General features: G+C 36.3%; 1 protein-coding gene and 1 long non-coding RNA gene across 2 annotated transcripts; one reads left to right on the forward strand and one right to left on the reverse strand.

Moving 5' to 3' along the window:
* The first annotated feature begins 2842 nt into the window (after positions 1-2842).
* LOC113291819 (probable LRR receptor-like serine/threonine-protein kinase At1g05700) lies at positions 2843-4492 on the forward strand. The gene is made up of 4 exons (XM_026541309.1): positions 2843-2930; positions 3017-3584; positions 3689-4275; positions 4353-4492. Exons 1-4 carry the CDS (start codon positions 2843-2845, stop codon positions 4490-4492), a joined length of 1383 nt encoding a protein of 460 aa, XP_026397094.1.
* Positions 4493-4847: 355 nt separating this feature from the next.
* Positions 4848-7219, reverse strand: LOC113290146. The gene is made up of 2 exons (XR_003331440.1): positions 6687-7219; positions 4848-6369 (listed from the first exon to the last, which is right to left on the reverse strand). It is a non-coding gene; the product is annotated as an uncharacterized LOC113290146 (long non-coding RNA).
* Positions 7220-20434: the final 13215 nt, after the last annotated feature.

Below are 20434 nucleotides of genomic sequence, written 5' to 3' on the forward strand. Positions count from 1 at the left end.
AATTGGCAAGAACAGATTGAAAATGGTCAACATGCTGCTATTGTCCAAAGGCTTCAACAGTTTAATAGAACAAGCCTTAACCTTATCTCCATGCCATATGAAGAAATCCCTGAGTTCGAAGAACAACAAGTTCAGAGAATGCTACATCTAAGCTTTAAAATGATTGTGTTATACAACCCTATTTCTGAAAGGGTGTTTGGTATTACGTTGAAAGACTACTTCTTCAGTTGCATAGAAAAGGGAATATCGTCGTTGGGAAGAAGCTGAAAATTTGATCCAGGAGCCAATGGACAGAACTCGCTGCCTATATTGGTTTAACACTATTTTCAAGCCCAATATTGATACAACCGCAACATTTGAGTCGGATAGATATTCTTTATTCAAGTAGGATGCCACTTGGTGATGAATTTTTTCCTTCCCAACCTCCACCAGAGATGGGCGACGCATTTGCATATCCTACTCAAGCGGGTTCATCGTCGACTATACCATCTTTTTCTTGGATGTACATACTATATCCACCATATCTGGACAGATTGTTACTCATCCAATTTTTTTCAGTGCACTTTAATGGATTTATCCATACTAGGGGGTCAATGCTACATCTGAGCAGTATCAGAACCAGTTGAACGATTATCGTGCTCTACTACAGGGATTTTAGAGATTCCACTTGGATGAGTTGTAGAAAGTGAGGGAGAGCATGATGTTTGACATGAGTCCAGGATGTCTCGGTCATGATAGTACAGGTACAAGTCATGGTAGTAGTAGAGGCATGAGTCCTGGTAGTAGAGGTATGAGTCCTGCTGGTAGTAGAGGCATGAGTCCTAGTGTTAGAGGTATGATAACCAGTGGTAGAGGTATGAGTCCCAGTGGATCAAGTCAGCGAAGTCGCAGAAGTGAAAGAACAAGTTTGAGAATTTATTATATGCATGATGTACCAGAAAGTTCTACTCCATATGAAGTGTTAGATACTCAGGTAGTGCATGCAGCTGATGCAGAAATTGACATGGATACAACTCCTGGACATTTGTTTAACCAATTTCCAACAAACACTATGACTCCTGGTGATGGTGTGAATATTAAAACAGTTAGGCAAACGAATCTTTTTACCCCAATTTCCTCAATCGCATCAGCATTTCAACCATTTCATCGAGCACTAGCATTTAAACCTCATGCATTTCAAGATTTGTATCATGTCCCCGAGTGAACCCGTCGCCTATCAAGGTTATGATGATTTTGATGAGACTCGATCACCAAGTCAGTATCAAACCGCTCAATAACTGATATGTTGAACAACACTCTCTTGATCCAGAGAACGGGTGCAATTGGATCTTTGGTCAGGGAAGTAACTATTAGGGAAATGAGTAGTTTATGGGCGTAACTTAGTATAAATGTTTCTAATATAATATTTTTGTTTTAATTCGAAAACTATCTTTTAGGTTAATGTTAAAATTGAAACTAGTTTTACAGTTTATTAATAATTAACCTTAATTGCATAACACAATACTTAATAAAAATTGAATCCCTGCACGTGAACCTTATATAGTTCATAATATTTTTCATGAATAAACCATCTTCTGTTCTCTTCAGCAAATTTGGTATGAGCACTAATTTTTAGTTCTTCAGTTGACAACCCAGCTTGATCCCCTTTTATCATCCACATAATTTGCGCACACTTTCTCATATCCTTATTGATGAAATAATAACGATTTTGAAGACACTCATTTGTTCTTCTTGAATTTACACGACTTAACGTCATAAACCTATGAAACACAGTGTCCCATAAGTTAAGAGTCTCTAAATTGAGATTTTTATTGCTTGCAACTGAAATCCAACATTGAATTAGAGAAACATCTTCTTCTCGAGTGAAGGGAGCACTAGCCACTTCAGTTATGCGAATACTAGGCATGTTAAAATGAATTTGAAATTGAGATGGTGTTCGTTGAATTGGGTATTTATAGAGGGGGGAAATTGCAGTCGTTGGATGACAACTCAGCGAACGACATCTTGACTATCGATGGCGCTGGAATGACAAACGAGCGATACTATGATCATATAACGATGGACACTCTATCGCTCGTTAGAGACTCTGTTGTGTATGCCTAAGTGGTATTTCTGGTACTTATGTTTATTCCTATACACATGTCAAACACTATTATTTGGCACTTTAGTACCCACTACGAGTATGCCAAAGTGTCAAACTCATATGCATATAGGCGTACAAGATGGAGTTTCTATCGGGCGATGGTCTTTCCATCTCCAGCGATAGTCTCTTTATCTCCGAAAAATATATATTTTTAATCAAATTTGTCATATATATCATAGTAGGAAAAATCATTTATCATGCCACATGGCATGTCAAATAGAATTTTTTAACATGGTGCATAGGAATAGGCTTTAGGAAAATATGTTTACCACTTTGGCATACCCATAATGAGTGTTAAAATGGCAAAATCAGCTGCTTGACATGTGCATGGGAATAGCCCTAAAGACCCATATGCAAAACTAGACAATTTATCGCGACTTGAAGTCCAAACGACCCTAAATTACAAATGACCATAAATACAGCAATTGCAGCTACAGCTACAAGCCTTTGAATTTGTTTACATTGATGTGGTCATACTACGACTTGATCCAACACCTACAAGGTGGTTGTCCACGATCATCACCACCATTTGAGAACACACCGCACCACCTTGATAACATTAAGCACTAATTAAGTACCAACTTGTAGTTAACAAATTCAGACTTGAAGCTTATCCATTTCAGATGAAAAAATTATATAAGCTCCCTCTCTAAGTTACTGGCACCCTACTTCCCAATCTTTTCAAGTTAAGATTACAACATGAACTCCCTACTTCTCAATCTTCTTCTTCTTTCACTCTTTTCGCATTTCTCATGTTTTCTGGTCCTTGTACCAGTAGAAGCAGAAGGTCATCACTCTTAATCTCTAATATTTTACATTATTGTTACATTAAATGCTCATCGAGTACTAACGTTTTATTGTTTGTAATTACAGTTTTTTTGAGCATAGATTGTGGTTCTTCTTCATTGAAACCTTACACTGATGATAATTCAATCGTATGGGTCGGGGATGATCCTTACATACGAAGCGGAGAAACTCATAAAGTTATGATCGATGCACCTGATGTAGAGGCCTGGGACTCTCGTGTTATGAGCAGTCTTAGAGCATTCCCAACTCGTAAAAAGAACTGCTATTCCATAGATATTGATAAAAAAGCCCAAGATTCTACAACGGTTGAACGAGTCCTTGTTCGAGCTAGTTTCTATTACGGTAACTATGACAACAAGTTGAATCCGCCGACTTTCAATCTTCAATTCAATGGGAATAGCTGGTCACAAATTATTACAGATCAGGACGATATTATATATACAGAAATGATATATTCATTGAACAATGGAAACAATATAAACATATGTCTTGCTCAGACGGAACCAGACAACATTCCGTTTATATCAGCTCTAGAAGTCAGAAGTGTGGATCGATCATCTTACCATTATGTGGATTCAACTTATCCACTGTTTTTCTTTGAAAGAATTGCTTTTGGTGCCAACACAACTATAAGGTACGCGCATTTATATATTCCACCTGCAAGGGCTGCTGAGTAACTCCATATGCATGAATAAATACTCGCAATATATAAAACCTTGGTTGATCATGTTCATGTAGGTACCCTGAAGATACTTATGATCGAATTTGGGGGCCAGTTGACACTAATAGTAGGGTTAGGAGCAACTCGTTATATCGAAATGTCAACATTGACGACGCCAAAACTCTTGAGGGTCTAAGCTCAGAACTTACACAATTGATTGAGGTTAAAAAAAGTAACACGTCCTCCCCGCCTGTCTACATGTCACCCAAAAATTTCGATAATCCTCCTAAGGTTCTACGAGAGACGCATTTGAGTTCATTTGGAAATATGGCGCATACTGGAGTTTCAGATCCTAAAGTTCCTGTCCATTACAATGCGTTTTTTGCAGAAGTGCATAGACTAAATGCTACACAGAAACGATCATTTTATATATTAGTGAACAATAAACTCCATACTAGTATTCGTCCTAAGGGCGCTGTGATTCCACCTCACAGAGGAGACATAGATGAGGTCCACATTTTCAATGTGACTTCTTCTGCCACCAATTCTTCATACTCGATTGATTTTGTACCGACGAATGATTCAACTCTTCCTCCATTAATCAATGCCCTTGAAGGATATACCATTGGTGATAAATTAGTTCAAGGAACCAATTCAGATGATGGTAATTCTCTCTCTTTTTTTCTACAAATCCTTGAACTATATGGAGTTTCTTAACTTGTTTTATAAAATTTATTTTAGTGAATTCGTTGAGTTTATTGCAAAAGAGTTTTGTGCAACTTCGAGATTGGAATGGCGATCCTTGTTTACCTTCACCTTACACTTGGGATTGGGTTGCATGTAATGCTGATGCAGATTCTCCTCGCATTACAGCACTGTAAGAATAATCTTTCTCTTACATTTCTTTATTTATAAGCTGCATCCTAGGTTTGAATTCGTGTTGGGAACAAACGTGAAAAACACAAATAAACTCGGGGAAGCTATAATACTCAGAATGTGGTAGTTGTAAGCTATAACAAAACCTAAGCTAATGGTAGCAAACCTAACCGTTGATATTTTTTAGCCATCTACGATTTGGTATTGACCTAAATAATCATTTATATCCAAACAGTTATCAAAGGGTATGTATTTTTTATTTATTTGAGAGATGAAGCACCGTATTTTAAACTTTTCACTGATATTATTCACTTACGTAACAAAATTCAAAATAATGTGGGTTTCATGAAAAATAAAAAATAAAAACAAAGGATTTTTTTTTCTTTGGGCTTTTTGATAAAGTATCCCCACTTTTAACATTACACTAAAAAAATGTCCCCGTTTGTTTGTTTTAAGTTTGTTAAAGTACCCTTGCCTTAACAGTTTTATTCAAAAAAAAAAACGGTAAACGCCAGTTAACAGTTATTAACGCTTAGGTGGCAGAGTCAAAATATCCAAAAATCCCCTTCTCCTGAGTAGAGTTGGATTTTCTTGAGTCACTGATTTGAAACGCCGAGTCGAGTCTAGTCCCAGTCATAATGGCCCCTTCTTCTGCTGCTCCAAATCAACTCCACTTCACCATGCTCTACAATACAAACCAGTCCACCAACATGCATTCAACCATTCTCATGCTCAGTTCATATACATTCGGCACATCATTGCATTTCTCTAGCTTCTTCAGTTCCTGTATTCTCAGCTGCTTCATCCTTGATTTAAATCCCAACTGCACAACCTCAAAACTACCTGCAATACATTACTTCCATGAATTGCAACAAATACAGCTCTTGCAGCTTCACCATACCAACTCCATAATTACCTCCATCTCTTCAGTCTTCTATAGCTTCAATCCCACAACTGCTCACCATCACCTGCAATTCAGACCTGCGCATCCATTGTCTTCCCTTACTCCAGACCAGCAAAATCATGTACTCCGCTTACCATTAAGCTTCAACAGCAACATCTTCGTCAATTAAAGCTTGAATTCATCACTACCTAGCCATGAAAGTATCACCAACCATCTCATTGCAACTTCAGTTGAGACCCCTCTCTGCTTCCATCTTTGACTCAGCTTGTAATGTCACCAGTTTGAGCTAAGCAATCCAACTCAAATCCTTACAATTCAAGCAACACCTCTCTGTAAATTCCTAACATACATCTATTGAACATCAAACCATCACTTTCTCAGTCTTGTATTCACACTGTACCAATTCATTCCTAAGCATACATCTACAGTTCATCTCCTCCATTAACATGGACTGCAATTGCAACCCATTCCATTATACAATCACCAACAGAGAACATCTTCTTCTCCATCTCTAAAATTCACCAGTGACTCGAACAATCTCAACATCCAGCTGCAACATTAATTGCAACTTCATCTCAGTCACAGATTCAACAGCTCCAACTGCAACTGCATTACCAACTCGAGAACAATCAATTCAGCTCATACCAACTGCCACCAGCATATCCACCTCATGTGACCTAAGCATACATCTAAGCAGCCACCTGCAATATCATGTAAGTCCACCTGCACTCACCAGAACAACATCAGCATCAACTTCATGGTTTGAACCCCTTCTATCAACATCTTCTCTAGATCTCAAAAAGGAGACCAACCTCTTCTGTAGCAGCCATATCGTCATTATTGTCATATTTATCATAAAGCCGATGAAGCTGACGACTGAAGTGCATTTTGCATACTAGTTTGCACTCGCAAACAGACTCAAGTGGCACCGAGAAAGTATCTCTAACATAATATCTTACGGAAGAGACTTCATATTCCCTATCACAAAACAAAAAGCCACCCTGTGAGACTAAAATCTGCAAAGTGTTTGAACCAACAGAATACGAATTGGCAACAACACAACCACAATCAACACTGACTTTTTAGTGAGTCAATTACACAAACACTTTTTGTCCTAACAACAGTATATCCCCAATACATTGGTTGATTCAAATCCATTACAGTGATATAGCAATAAAGATAAGAAGATAAAAACAAATCTATAAAACAATAGTACTTTACAAGTTAGACTCTTTCCTTGAAGCATTAACAACCCATTTACACTGATATTGATATAAACATGGATGAAAACTTACCAAGAGATGCAACAGCGAACATAATCAATTCAACACTGGAATATGAAATCGACCTAGATTCTTCTTCTAAGAACCCTAAATCATCATCAATTGATCTAATTTCATTCACCATCAGCACAATCATCATCACAACCCCATGAATTTCTTCTCAAATCAAACCCTAACCCTGTATTATTTCTCCATGTTCTTCTCTTCCTTCCAAGCCTCTCGACTCATCAAACCCATCTATTACTTGACCACAAAACCTCAATTTATCCCTTTCTCTGAAACTTTCATTCAAATCCACTTATTCTTCTTCTGTAATTCGATTAGCAGCACCCTCTTCTCTGTCGAACTTTGAGAATTCAGGAACCCCAAAACCCCTTTTCTTCTTTGCTCTCAAACTTCGTTTGGTGAATACTCCACTGATCTCTAAACTGTTAAACCCTTACTTTTTGCTTCTCATCCAACTCAGACCACCAATAAAAGCTCTTGATTTTCGGAAACAGAAGAGAAGGAAGAAGAGTATTTTCGGCTGAATGAAAGAAGATGAGTTTTATTCTCTCACTCAGATTTAGGTTTACTGTGGATTTTATGGTAATTTAACTCGTTTTTTTTTACTTGGTAAACGACTATTGACTCAACATGTGGGCCCGAGACGTGAAAGCAAACAACAAGGGCATTTTAAAAAGTTTTTAAAAAAAACGGGGCCTTAATTTTTTATGGGTATCAGAAAACGGGGGCACTTTATCAATATTCCCTTTTCCTTTTTATTCTCATTCGCTCTATATAGTATTTTTTTGCTTGGTAAAGATAATTTAAATAACATAATATTACAAATTATATTTTAAATGTAAATGCAGAAACTATTCTTCTCATAGGAAATTTGTAAGAAAAACCCCAATCACATGAGTGCTAGGGCTGCACAATGGATAGGATGGGTAGGATATGGCCTATAACCGTAATCCTACCCGTTTACTGGCGGTTAAGAAAATCTTTACCCGCCACCCTACCCACCAAATAATGGATAGGGTAGGATACGGTTAAAAAACTGGCGGGTAGGGTAGGGTTGGCGGGTATGAGTAGGGTATGTGCACCCCTAGGTAGGGTGGGTAGGATATGGCATATACCCGCCACCCTACCCGTTTACTGGCGGTTAAGAAAATCTTTACCCGCCACCCTACCCGCCAAATAGTGAATAGGGTAGGATACGGTTAAAAAACTGGCGGATAGGATAGAGTTGACGGAGATGGGTAGGGTATGTGCACCCCTAATGATTGCTATAGAATGAAGCTTTTCTTCTCATGAGAAATTTGTAAGAAAAACCCCTATCACATGATTGCTATAGAAGGAAGCTTTTCTTCTCATAAGAAATTTGTAAGAAAAATCCCTATCACATGACTACCGTAGAATGAACGGTTTTTTTGGCACCATCCTTTTTTTTTTGGCGGGGGTCATTATGTGATAATAATGTTTATTCTATAGTTATAAGGGGTGTCCTAAAAGTGGAAATGACTAACCCACCGTTAACCTAATTTAATTTATAACTAACCTAATAACCACAAATATATATATATATATATATATAACAAAATCGTTAACAACAAAATCAAAATTATAACAAACCCATTAAATTTAATTTTTCACAAACCCATTATTTTTAGAGGGTTCATCTTCTTCTCTTCTTCCCCTTACCTTGTCATCATCGATTCAAAAAATTTCCACAACCCATTACTTGTGATTCATTTTTGGTTGAAAAATGAGTAATAATCATCAAAATGAGTTGAAAATGGAAGTTGCAGAGAAAAATTCGGCTAGGAATTATGTGAAAAAATTTATTGAACTAGCCGAACTCAGCTTTAATGGAGTTTTTTCTTTCTGAGAAAAGTTCGGTTACGTCGCAAAAAAAAAATTCCTAACCGAACTATGGTTACGTCGCAAAAAAATTCCTAGCCAAACTCTTAGTTCGGTAACGTCGCAATTTTTTTTCCTAGCCGAACTTTTAATTCGGTTAAGTTGCAATTTTTTTCTCCTAACCGAACTTTTCTCTGAAAGAAAAAACTCTATTAAAACTGAGTTTAGCTACCTGCATCTTCAGAACCATTAGCCGAACTACACTAGCAGAAGAGTTCGGCTACCTGTTCTTCAGATTTCGTAGTTGAACTCTACTGTCATAGCCGAAATCAGCTTATAAAATTTTCATTGTTTCGAAAGTTTTGGCCAATCCAAGCAACATTAACTAAATTTGAAGCATACCTAAGTACCAAAAACCCTCATTTCCATCTTAAAAAAAAAAATCTTCTTCCTCTCAAAAATTATTCGTCTAAAAACACTCAACTAATTAATCTAACCTCACTAATCACTAATTAACTTAATTTAATTATTTAACTAATCATTATACTAACCAATTTAACTAAGAAAGATAAGTTTGGTATTAACATAAATGTTTAGATAAGAGGTGACTCAAGATTACTTCTTAATAACCACCCAAAGTTGAAATCATGGTCCCCATGAAAAATAGGTTGTGCCCAAAAAAAAACGATTCTATAGAATAACACCAACAAAGTTTAGAAGCCCACTTCAATTGACAAACAAACACAACCCTTTAGAAGCCCACTCCAATTAACAAAGAATGATTTTTTAGGGACCATGATTTGTTTGAGGGGACCATGATTTTATTAAGCCACCTTCCTTATAGTGATAAGGGGTGTCTTAAAACATTGAAATGACTAACCTACCCTTAACCTAATTTAATTTAAAACCAACCTAATAACCACCTATATATATCACCACCACCTCCTCCCACCACCACCGCCGATTACCACCACCACCACCTCTGATTATCACCACCACCAACCACCGCCCACCACCGCCGATTACCACAACCACCAGCTCCGGTTGTCACCACCACCAACCACCGATTACCACGACCACCTCCTCCCACCACCACCGCCAACGCCTATTTAAGAAATGTAACAACATCAATGCAATCACAATTAAGTTCGGTTACATAATAATTTTATCGAGTATAAAAGACGTCAGTCGCAACCTGATTCTGCCATGGGACCACTCCGGAGGTATTTTCCAACAAACCATTCACTTTAATTTGATTTTGATTGCTTCAATCGAATAGAAATCATCAAAATAGGGTTTTAATAGAAGTTACAGAGCTATGTTTGGTTAGGCCGATTTTCCAAAAAACCCTAGTTTACTAACCGAACTTCTTGAAAATGAAGAACACAAAGAACAATTCGGTTCTATTGGATTTAAAACTAAGTCACCGAACTCTCTGTTCGGTTGTTTCGCAAAAAATTTTAAAATTACAAAGTAACCGAACTCCACGCTTAGAACCGAAAAAAAACAAATCCAGTCTAACCGAACTGTGTTGTTGTGGCCACTATATTGAGTTCCAAAATAACCGAACTTAGCCAATAAAGTTCGGTTTATTCGCAAAAACTTTTAAAACTACAAAGTAACCGAACTTGGCCAATAGACGCTGGAACTTCACATTTTTTTTGTTTGTTAAGGTCGGTAACTTCACAATTTTATCGCAGAAACCGAACTCAGAGTTTGGTTAGTTAGCTGTTAGGTTCAAGTTTGCGAAAGAACCGAACTTTGTAAACTTATATGCTCTTATATTACGTAAAGTTCGGTTAGATCAAAAGTGCATGCAGTTTGCGAACCAACCGAACTTTGTACACCAAAGTTCGGTTAGTTGAGAACTAACCGAACATAACGCTGTAACTCCTAGAAATTCTATTATTTGAGAGTTCGGTAACCTGCGTATTTGGAACAAGTAACCGAACTACACTTTAAGATGAGTTCGGTTACTTGTTCATCTCACGGGGCAACCAAACTACAGCTTGAGATGAGTTCGGTTACTTGTTCTTCATATAAAGTAATCGAACTGTTCAAAATCCAGTTCAAATCCGGATCATTTTGAAGATTAACAAATATTCTAGGAGAGGATGGAGATGAAGAATCAGATGAGTTTTCATCATTTGAATACTCAAACTTAGTGAATTGGAAAAAAAAAAATTATTTTCCATGTTTTTCTCCTTCATCTTCTCTAACTCTACTCTCTCAATAATTCTACTCAACTAATAATAAACACATCTTTTAATTTAATCTCATTAATTGTTTTTAACTAAATCATTCACTAATCATAACCTAAAATTAATTAAGAGGGTAAATTAGATATTAAATAAATAACTAAATATGGGGTGACCTAAAATTACTTCTAATGCCTTTACCCAAAATAAAACCATGGTCCCCCAAAAAAACCATGGTCCCCAAACAATCGTTCTTACCAAACATAGACAACCCTAAAGAGACTCAAGCCCATACCCTTTTATCTTTCTCAGAATCGTTGGCTCTAAAATTTTGAAACTCTAAATCTAACTCACCGCCAGTAGCTACAATTTAATCCAACTAAACTAGACTAACTCATTGATATAATCAAATGAGAATAATCAAGTGATTATAGAAAATATTTGAATAATGAGTTTTAGTTTTACTTCAAAACAACTATATTTCATGCGTATAATCATGCGATCCTTCAAGTTTTTGCAGCTCTAAAAACATGATTTTTCAATTCTCGTAGACTTTTTTGACATGATTTTAGTTTTCTCTGCATACTTTTAACTAGTTTAGCCCATAATGTTTTAGCTGATCACGATTAGTGAAAATATATATTGCTTTATCATTTGGCCCATGTTGTGTGTTTTTTCTTCTCAATAACTATAATGGATTTTCCTACCAAAAAAGGGCAAGAATAATACTTAGTAAAATGGATTTTATTACAAAAAAATAAATAAAAGCAATAATCACTAAAATGAATTTTAACCGGACAATTTATTTTTCAGAAAAAAAAAATATAATCAAATATCTTTGGTGTTATTATAAAAAAGAATAATCAAAGAGGCCTAGATAGTGAAAGTATACCCGCAAAAATATTTCAATTTATTCTTGAGCATAAAAACGTGTTAAGATATGTGAAACTTTCAACATACATGTGTACGCTCACGTCTAGAATGAGTCTACATATATGGGATGTACGCTAGTTTATGTTATTTAACAGATTTTCAATTCATTTTTCAGATTCGAGATATACAAGATAACACTAGTACTAATTATGTAAAATCATACGGTTTTGGAAACTGTAGACAACCTTCCAAAACTTTTTATACATAAAGCAAAAAACAGATGATCAATTGAAGAATTAAAAGAGAGCTTGAAGATTCGTATATAAATATGAAATTAATTATTTTTCTATTTTTTGGCATGAGCCTTCGGGCTCGTTTAAGTCATTTTATCATCTGAGTTAGTTTTAGGTTTACAGGGTGTGATTTGAAAGTTATCTAGGATGTTTCAAGAAAGTCTCTAGCTTCCAACAGGGTGTGATTTGCAATAAATTAGTTTAGAATCGAAGGAAATATGATCACCTGGATAATACATGTGAAATATGAAAAACATGATTGAACTGACAACTACCACGGATATGTAGACACTCTCATAAACATGTTTATTTTGGAGTTCCTGGTGTGTTTAAAGATTATATAAAACATGAAATACATCTTTTCTTAAGCTATACATCCAACCATTTTCGTTTCATTTATTTTTTTCAAAAAGTAGTAGTATTTTCCAAGATTTGTTTTAAATGATTTTAAGCTCCAAATACTTTACCCGTACGATAATTTTGTAATGGGTTATTTAGATTTTAGTACCCGTCTTTGTGTCCAAAGCTGCGTTTAGATTCCAGAAAGTCCAATATTAAAGTTTGGTACCCAAGATTAATTTTGAAGTTAACGGACGTCAGTTAACCCTAAAACTTCAATTTGGTTAAGATTAGATATATATAACTTGTGGACGCCTATAAACCATTCATTAGAAAGAGTAAGATTAGCCATTGATTAGTGTGACACCTCGCTGGTTATAGGTTATCCTTTTCAGTCCTCATCTTTTTCATCCATTACTCTAATTAATACATTCGACGCCACCTCAAATAATCCATATTTCATTATTCATTAGTTAAAATTGATAAAAAAAAATGTGTATTTGATCGGAGATATATATCATTAGTATCATCACATTGTAATGATATGAACTTATCAAAAATGTAAACATGAAACATTTAAACGGGATGAGTTAAATGATATTTTTCTTCTTTGACCACTTTGACTTGGTCAAACACCAACAAATAGGTTGAAAAACATTAATAATGGCGTTGTTTTAACTAAAATCCATTTTATACTTGACTTGATGATAAATCTTTACAGGTATCTTAATGACCTTGGATTAGTAGAAACTTTACCAGATTTTGGTGCTATGGATGCTCTGGAAACAATGTAAGTCATGAAGTTATTTGCAGTAAGAAATAATATTTCGATTTTAATATAAAATATCTTAAATATTTCTTTTGTTTCTATACTTGGTAGAGATTTGCACAACAACAGTTTGATGGGAAAAATTCCCGATTTTCTTGGCACATTTCCTAAGCTCAAAGTACTGTAAGTTCAAATTTTTCTTTCAGCTTTTTTTTGTACTATATAATAATCCATGATAAAAAATAATAAATTGTATTTTCTTGCATTTTCGTAGAAACTTGGCGGATAACAACTTTTCGGGAACAATACCATTATTACTGTCAAACAAAGCCAATTTGAAGTTAAAGTAAGTTTATTTTGTTTGTAGTTCAAATTGATACATTCAGTTTATCTTACATAATTTATCTAAGTATTGTTTAATTTTGTTTTTGTAGTGCATCGGGTAATCCAAATTTATCATGCACGAACACCTCAATTTGCAATTCTGGCACTAAATCAAAAATTCCTTCCCCAAGCAACAAAAAGAGCTCTGAAACATTATTACGATCAATAATACTCTTAATTACACTTTTTGGTTTGTTATTGTAAGATGATCATAATACAATGGCGCACCAAGGTGAATTTCATTATCAATATTGATAAGCCTACATAATTACTTAAATTTCTTGCTTTCTGAAAAACTCATTTTATGGAAGATTTCATCAACTTTTACAGAATGTTATAATTTTAGTTTTGTGGGTGTCGTTGTATGTTGTGCGTCATGCTAGTGTAAAATAGTATTGTATGTACTATAAAGTGGGACGAAATACTCTTTGATATCACATATGTTATTACGACGATATCTCCTCTTGTGGTGTTGTGGTGATCCAATCAAATACAATGTTTTCCGGATAAATTTTTTTTTTCCGATCTTCCCTCCAAATAGATAGCCCATCTGTTGAAAAATTACATATGAATGTAAACGATAAGATTTACGTCGCCAGAACCAAAATTGGGAATAATATTATCCAGATAGTGAGGGACAATTGAATTTTTCTAAACCTGAGTTGATCCTGAAGTATTCTTAGTATAGCCAAAACCTGGGGGAACATTAGAATTACTAAACTGACCTTAGTCCTTAGACCATGAAAGGTTCGGATGGTTTCTCCAACCAGGATTATAGGTTTCTGAATATGGGTCAAACTTCTGACGGTTATCAAACCTAATGTTATTATAGAGAGCATTTGCTTGCTCTTTATTATTCTGGCATTCCCAAAAAGGCTATACTCCACCGCTAGTGTGACCCAATTCTAAAGCTTCTAACCTTTTTGTTATAGCAGCAATTTTGGCATCTGATTCATAGCCTCCTTATACCCTATTAACGTTTCCTCTACCTAGAAGAATTGTTTTCTTGGGTTCCCTACAATATTCCCATTGTTGGGTCTTTTCGGTGATTTCATTCAAAAATTCCATCGCCGCGTCAACAGTTTGGTTTTCAAAACCACCAATGCATAGAGACTCAACCATGGTTGTTGTCGAATAATCTAAACCCTCATAAAGGATTTGAACTAGCCTAACCTTTTCTAAACCATGATGAGGACATTGGGCTAATAAGTCATTGAACCATTCCAAATACCTATATAACGATTCTCCCTCCTGTTGAGAAAATGTGCAGATTTGCGTCCTAATAGACGATGTTTTGTGCCTAGGGAAAAACTTGTTCAAAAAGGCAGATGTAAGTTGTTCATATGTTTCTATTGAACCGGAAGCCAAACTATATAGCCACGATTTGGCTTTATCTTTCAGGGAAAACGGAAATAACCTAAGTTTCAAAGCATCATCATCAAGGTCTCTAATCTTTAGGGTACTACAAATTTCCTCAAAATCCCTAACATGGAAGTATGGGTTTTCATTTTCTTTCCCTAAAAAGATTGGGAGCATATGTAGGGTCCCAGGCCTAAGTTCATAATTTGCTTCAGTTTCGGCTAACCTGATACAAGAAGGACGAGTAGTCCTAGTTGGGTTCAACAAAGCTTTAAAAGTTGCCATTGCTGGCACTATCGGAATATTTGGGATTCTATGCAATCACAAAACAAGGCTGACTCAACCAAATCAAACCTAATTTTCTAGCAAACAAAAAGCATGATGGTTCCACTTAGATTGTTTCTAGACCAGCTTCTATTCTTTCGAAAAGGAACTCGTTACAATCTGAGCAAACCCCTATGGAATCAATCTGAGTCAAAGTAAGTTGAATCGAGGCGAGGGAAACTCAGTGGAGCTTTGATACCCAAGGCCTCACCGGTTACAAGGCGGCGCTATCACGCATTCAACTCACAGAAACCATCATGAACTTCGAAGTATGCTCAAAAGAGTAACCAATATTTTTCGAACGACTTTCCTATTAAGCTCGTTACCCTATCGGTCTCGTTCGAGTCAAAATTTTAGGCTTAGGTTCGCGTTTGGTTTCGTTTTCCTAAGGCGGGAAAGAAGAGAACGGTGATGAAATCCGAACCCTTATCTTGTATGGCCAGTCCTTGCCCTTTACTAGGAAATTAAAGAAGCCGTTTTCAAGTCCTCAGCATATATGCAAACGAAGGAATACAGTAAACCCGCTGACAGGGGATTCGCGGGTGTTTCTAAAAACTTACCTCTCGTACCAGACGGGCGAACAACCGCTGAAGTCGACTCGGGCCACAACTCTTATGTCATGTACGAACCCGAGGGGCCGAGGCGATATCGTAATCACCGTCCTTCTCTGCACACAGTTTTTATTTAAACCAACCCTTTCGTAGGGTTTAAAAATAATAATGTCCCAGTCCAAAAATAAAGTCCAAAAAGTATCCAAAAATAAAAGGAAAAATTACAAAAAAATAAAACCCTATTTACAGTTTCTAAAAATAAACCAAAATAACTATATACAAAATCTTCTTCTTCATTCCTTTCGGATTCCTCTTTTCTTTCCTTCTTTGGCGATGCTTTCCTTTTATAGCACTTTTTCTTTCCTTGTAGTTTCGCTCGAAATCTGAAAAGAATCAAAAAATACCAAAGGCGTAAAAGAGAAAAAAAATTCTAAAAGAAATAAAATAAATCTAAAACCTAATACAAATCCGCGTCGGCGGCGCCAAAAATTGATGTAGTTTTTAAGTGGTAGTAAAGTTCGTTCAACTCGGATTATGTAGACTCGATTTTAGACACAAATTAAAATAAAAAACTTAAAAAGAAATTGTATTCAAGTTTATAAAAAGCACTGAGACTTTGGATTCCACCAATCTCCAATTTTTATGTGATTTAATCTAGTCAATATTTATGCAACTCTTTACGTTTAAAGTGATTCTAATATTTTCGCCTAGACAAGTATATTCTCAAAACAATAGTTGTAAATCGAAAGCATGGACCATCAAAAGATTAACCTAAGCATGACCCATCAATTGAGAACACAACCACTTAATCAGAATCATATATTCGATTTCAGTTCAGTGCAAATAATCATAAAAGAATTACGAAAATTAAATTAAATAGAATTTACCACATAATAATTGGAAAAATGGCTTCCTCCGTCGCCTCAGCAATGGGGTTTAGCTCCTCATATTAATCACTTGCTCAAAATATTTGTTTATGGTTCAAAAGTTGATTAAAAGATGAAAAACTATAACTATGAATGTTTGCAACGGTGTATTGGAGTCGCAAAACAAATGACTGACTGTTACAAAGAAGTTATTGTAGCAGAGTTACAAATTTGAGACGATGTTCTTATTTGAAACGGATGTTCTTCAGCAGCAGCAGCAGAAATACGGGTATCCTGCAACTTGATCAATTCTCCTCTGTAGTGTTACAAACTCCTCTGTGACTGCTCCAATAACTTCCTTTTCTTCCCTGGGACTTAAACACACCTTTTATACTACTCAGAAACCTAAAAATAGTGATTAATTCTCTCTTTTTCTTTTCGTGCAAGCCACGGCAATAATCTCTTCTGCCGACTTCCTTAATCGTTTCTGAGAATTCCAAACCATCCTAAACTCTTCCTTAGATAGAATACTACCTTAGGAAACAATATCACGCGTTTAGTCTCCCTGGAATTCCTAAAATAATTCCACAAAATTTCCGTGCAAAACTCAAACTCTGTTTCCTTTTTCCGGCTTATCCAGCCCAATTCGATTGATTCCAACGCACATACAAGGCCTTTTTAGTTGAATCACGTCCAGCCCAGCAAATTTCAGTGATTGAATCTCACTAAAACATCTTCAAAATCCAATCGAAAGTTTGGTTCTTCTCTGGTTATTTCTTCCCGCCTTTTTCTGAATTTAAACGAAGAAGATGACCTCCCCCTATCCTGTGCTGGTCTCCCTTTAGCAGATGTCTGGAAATGGAAAAACCATTTTTTTAGCCAATTTCGACGCAAAAGCTTATTTCTCCAAAAATACCTACAGGGACATAAAAAGCCATAATAAATATAAAATCGAGCACTAATAATATATACAATTGAGATTATATAAGACACAAAAATGTGCCTATCAGAGTACGTTTGAAATTAGAACCAAAATATGAGATCAAACCAAGTGTTATATTAATGTACAATTTAGTTACTTTAATTGTAAAGATAAATCAATATAATGCGGAAGTCAAGTAAATCACACAACACACAAGATTTTGTTAATAAGGAAACTGCAAATGCATAAAAACCTCAAGACCTAATCCAGTTTTGAATTCTCTCAGAATGAAACGCTATACAAAGATACCTACAACTTTATATAGTTGTGACTAAGTAAACTAACCCCAAGTTACTTAGTTCTTCCAGTATCTCTGCCCCTACAATCAATCTAGTCTACGCATGTAAATACTTAGATGAAATCTGTTATCTTAAGTTGCTTCACCTGCTGTCAGAAGTCTTCTATCACTTAACTCCCACTTGTAGTAGGGTAAAAACTGATCCTGGAGAAAATGGTAAATTGGGTGTCCCGGTGAGAATCAAATATGAACCTTAAACAAATGTACTGCACGGCAGTACTTTAGATTCGAGAGATAAATCTGTACAATCCTGTACTAAACCAAGAATGGGTGTTCCAGGCTTTCTTCGGTCACAAAATGAAGGAGAAGTGTTGATCTTAGGGAGGAGAAGCAAAGAAAGTGTTGAGATCAGAATGATGAATTCTGTAAAGTGTAGTTTTATGACTTGTGTCAGAATGCAGACTGCTTGCAAAATGTAAGTTGTGAATCCTGGATGGTTTTCTGAATAATTGTGTTGATAACCCTCCTGGTTGAAATAGATTTAAAACTTATTTATACAAGTCATAGTCTAACACACTGATCTCGCTGGAAGCGGGAGTTGTGAAGTAGTGGAGATCGTGGGTGAGTGGTGCAAACTGTATCTTATAGTTATGGGAAGAGTGGACTGTTTGTACTCCCACTACCCCTCTACCTGTCACTTATCCATTATTCCGGGCACTTTCTCTTAATGGGCGTGTTTCATGCCGCACACTGTAAACCGCCATACGAATACCCTGATATACATACCCAGTTGTCACATGTTTGATGTCTTGAGTATTTGTAGGAAATAACACTTAGTCATGACTGGAATTATTTATATTACTATGGATCCCATGTAAAATCCTACTCGTATAATATGATTTACCTGAATGAGGCCCTTGAGTAAGTCAATCCGTACGAATAAGATTTATTGTGAGATGGCGCTCAAAAAATAGCTTACAATGCTTTTAGGTTAAATAATTAAATTATTTGTAAAATCGATATTTATAAAATATCGTCTTTGATCGATGCATGTAAAATATCGTTATTAAGCAAGCAGCTTAAGCATAATCGATGCATGTAAAGCATCGTTGTTCATAGACTACCCAAACCGGTCGCGGATTTCACGGTCTTATAAGGAGCATGACCGACTATCTGGAGCATGACCGGCTATCTTTGAGCAGCTTTCAAGAGCCATTTGATGTAGGTTGAGGACGGGTAACCGGTCCTCAGAGGAGAGGGAAGAACGGTAATCATCATGGCACCTCATTGGTTAGCTCAAATTAAATCTAGGCCGGTCAAATCAGCCGGCTAACTTGAGCGGTTGCGATGATTTGCGACGATTGTTGGTTGTCGTTAAATTTATTTTAGATTTTATAAGTATCATAACTCACCTACTTTGGCCTATGATTCAGAAAGGTACTTGCGGGCTAGGAGCGACGTGATTGATCAAGGCCAAAGATAGGTCCCCGATGAGCATAATGACACTTCATTAGTCGCCCATGTTTGAATCTAAGCTGCCATAAGTTGAGCGGTTGTTATCAATTTAAGACTGCCATGGGCGGTTTTAACCTGATTAAGACCCTTTTAGGGCCGCTTGACTGGCTTGCCTCGGCTTAGTGATTGTGAACACTTCTTGCGGGTTAGGAGAGTTCTGATTGGCTGGGATAATAGAGGGCCCATCTGAGAACATCATGGAACTTGTTTGGTCGCGCTAGGAAGGGGTCAGGCTTTCCAATCGATCGTCGTACGGCCGTGATCGTTTTTGAGACTTCCATGGTCAGTCTAAATTCAATTTCCTTGATAAAAAAGATGTTCAACTAGCATACTTTGACCAGCGATTTGTATTAAAGCCGGTAGTCTAGGAGCGATGTGATTGGTTGGTTGGGAAGAGGGGTTGACGGATAACAAATTGGAGCAAGGTCGGTCGGTGATGGAAAGCGCCAGCGAGGGAAAACCTACCGGCAATTTGCGTGGGCGCGCCTGTTTTGCTACTGCTAAAATTGGTCACGGATTCCCTTTTCTGGTTTCCGATTTTCGGTAGAATTTTATTTCTACTAGCCCCAGGGCAGGTTTACTAGATTTCCTAGGTTTAGTCTCGACCAATAGGGATCGATATATCGTACAAGCTCCATTTTTTTTTTTTTGGGGGGGGGGGGGGAACCTAATTTTTGTAAATTTGCAAAATTAGGTCAAAATTGAATTTTGTGAATCGACACAAAATTAATCAATTTTTTGGTGAATTTTTCACGCTGATACAAAATCACTATTTTTTATCCTGGAGAGCAGCGCATCTCTACGCGCCTCCGATTGAGTATTTTCATGCGCATCTTAACCTTGACACTTCGGCAAATTCATGCTACTCCGCTGAGAGTGAGCATTAATTGTCATATCATGTCAATGTTAAGAGTTCAGTCGGGAACATAGCATAGGATAAATACTCAGCGGGATCTGCATTAATGAATAATGCGACCAGGAGCTTAAAATGAAATTCATAGAATATTTTGGGATTGTTGCAACATGCACCAATATTACTCTAATAAATTTCGTAAATACTGAATTACACAGTACATATATAAGTAGAGAGGTATAGACGCTCATCAGCTTCCTGACAGCCCTACTTCTTTGTTGAAAGCAGGCATACAAATATGGAGTTTTATAGTTTTAGCCTTGAACTAAAAACCATCATCAACATTAAGTTCCCTGCTTAGTACGTAACGG

The sequence above is a fragment of the Papaver somniferum genome, chromosome 6, assembly GCF_003573695.1.
Source record: "Papaver somniferum cultivar HN1 chromosome 6, ASM357369v1, whole genome shotgun sequence".
Taxonomy (NCBI): domain Eukaryota; kingdom Viridiplantae; phylum Streptophyta; class Magnoliopsida; order Ranunculales; family Papaveraceae; genus Papaver; species Papaver somniferum.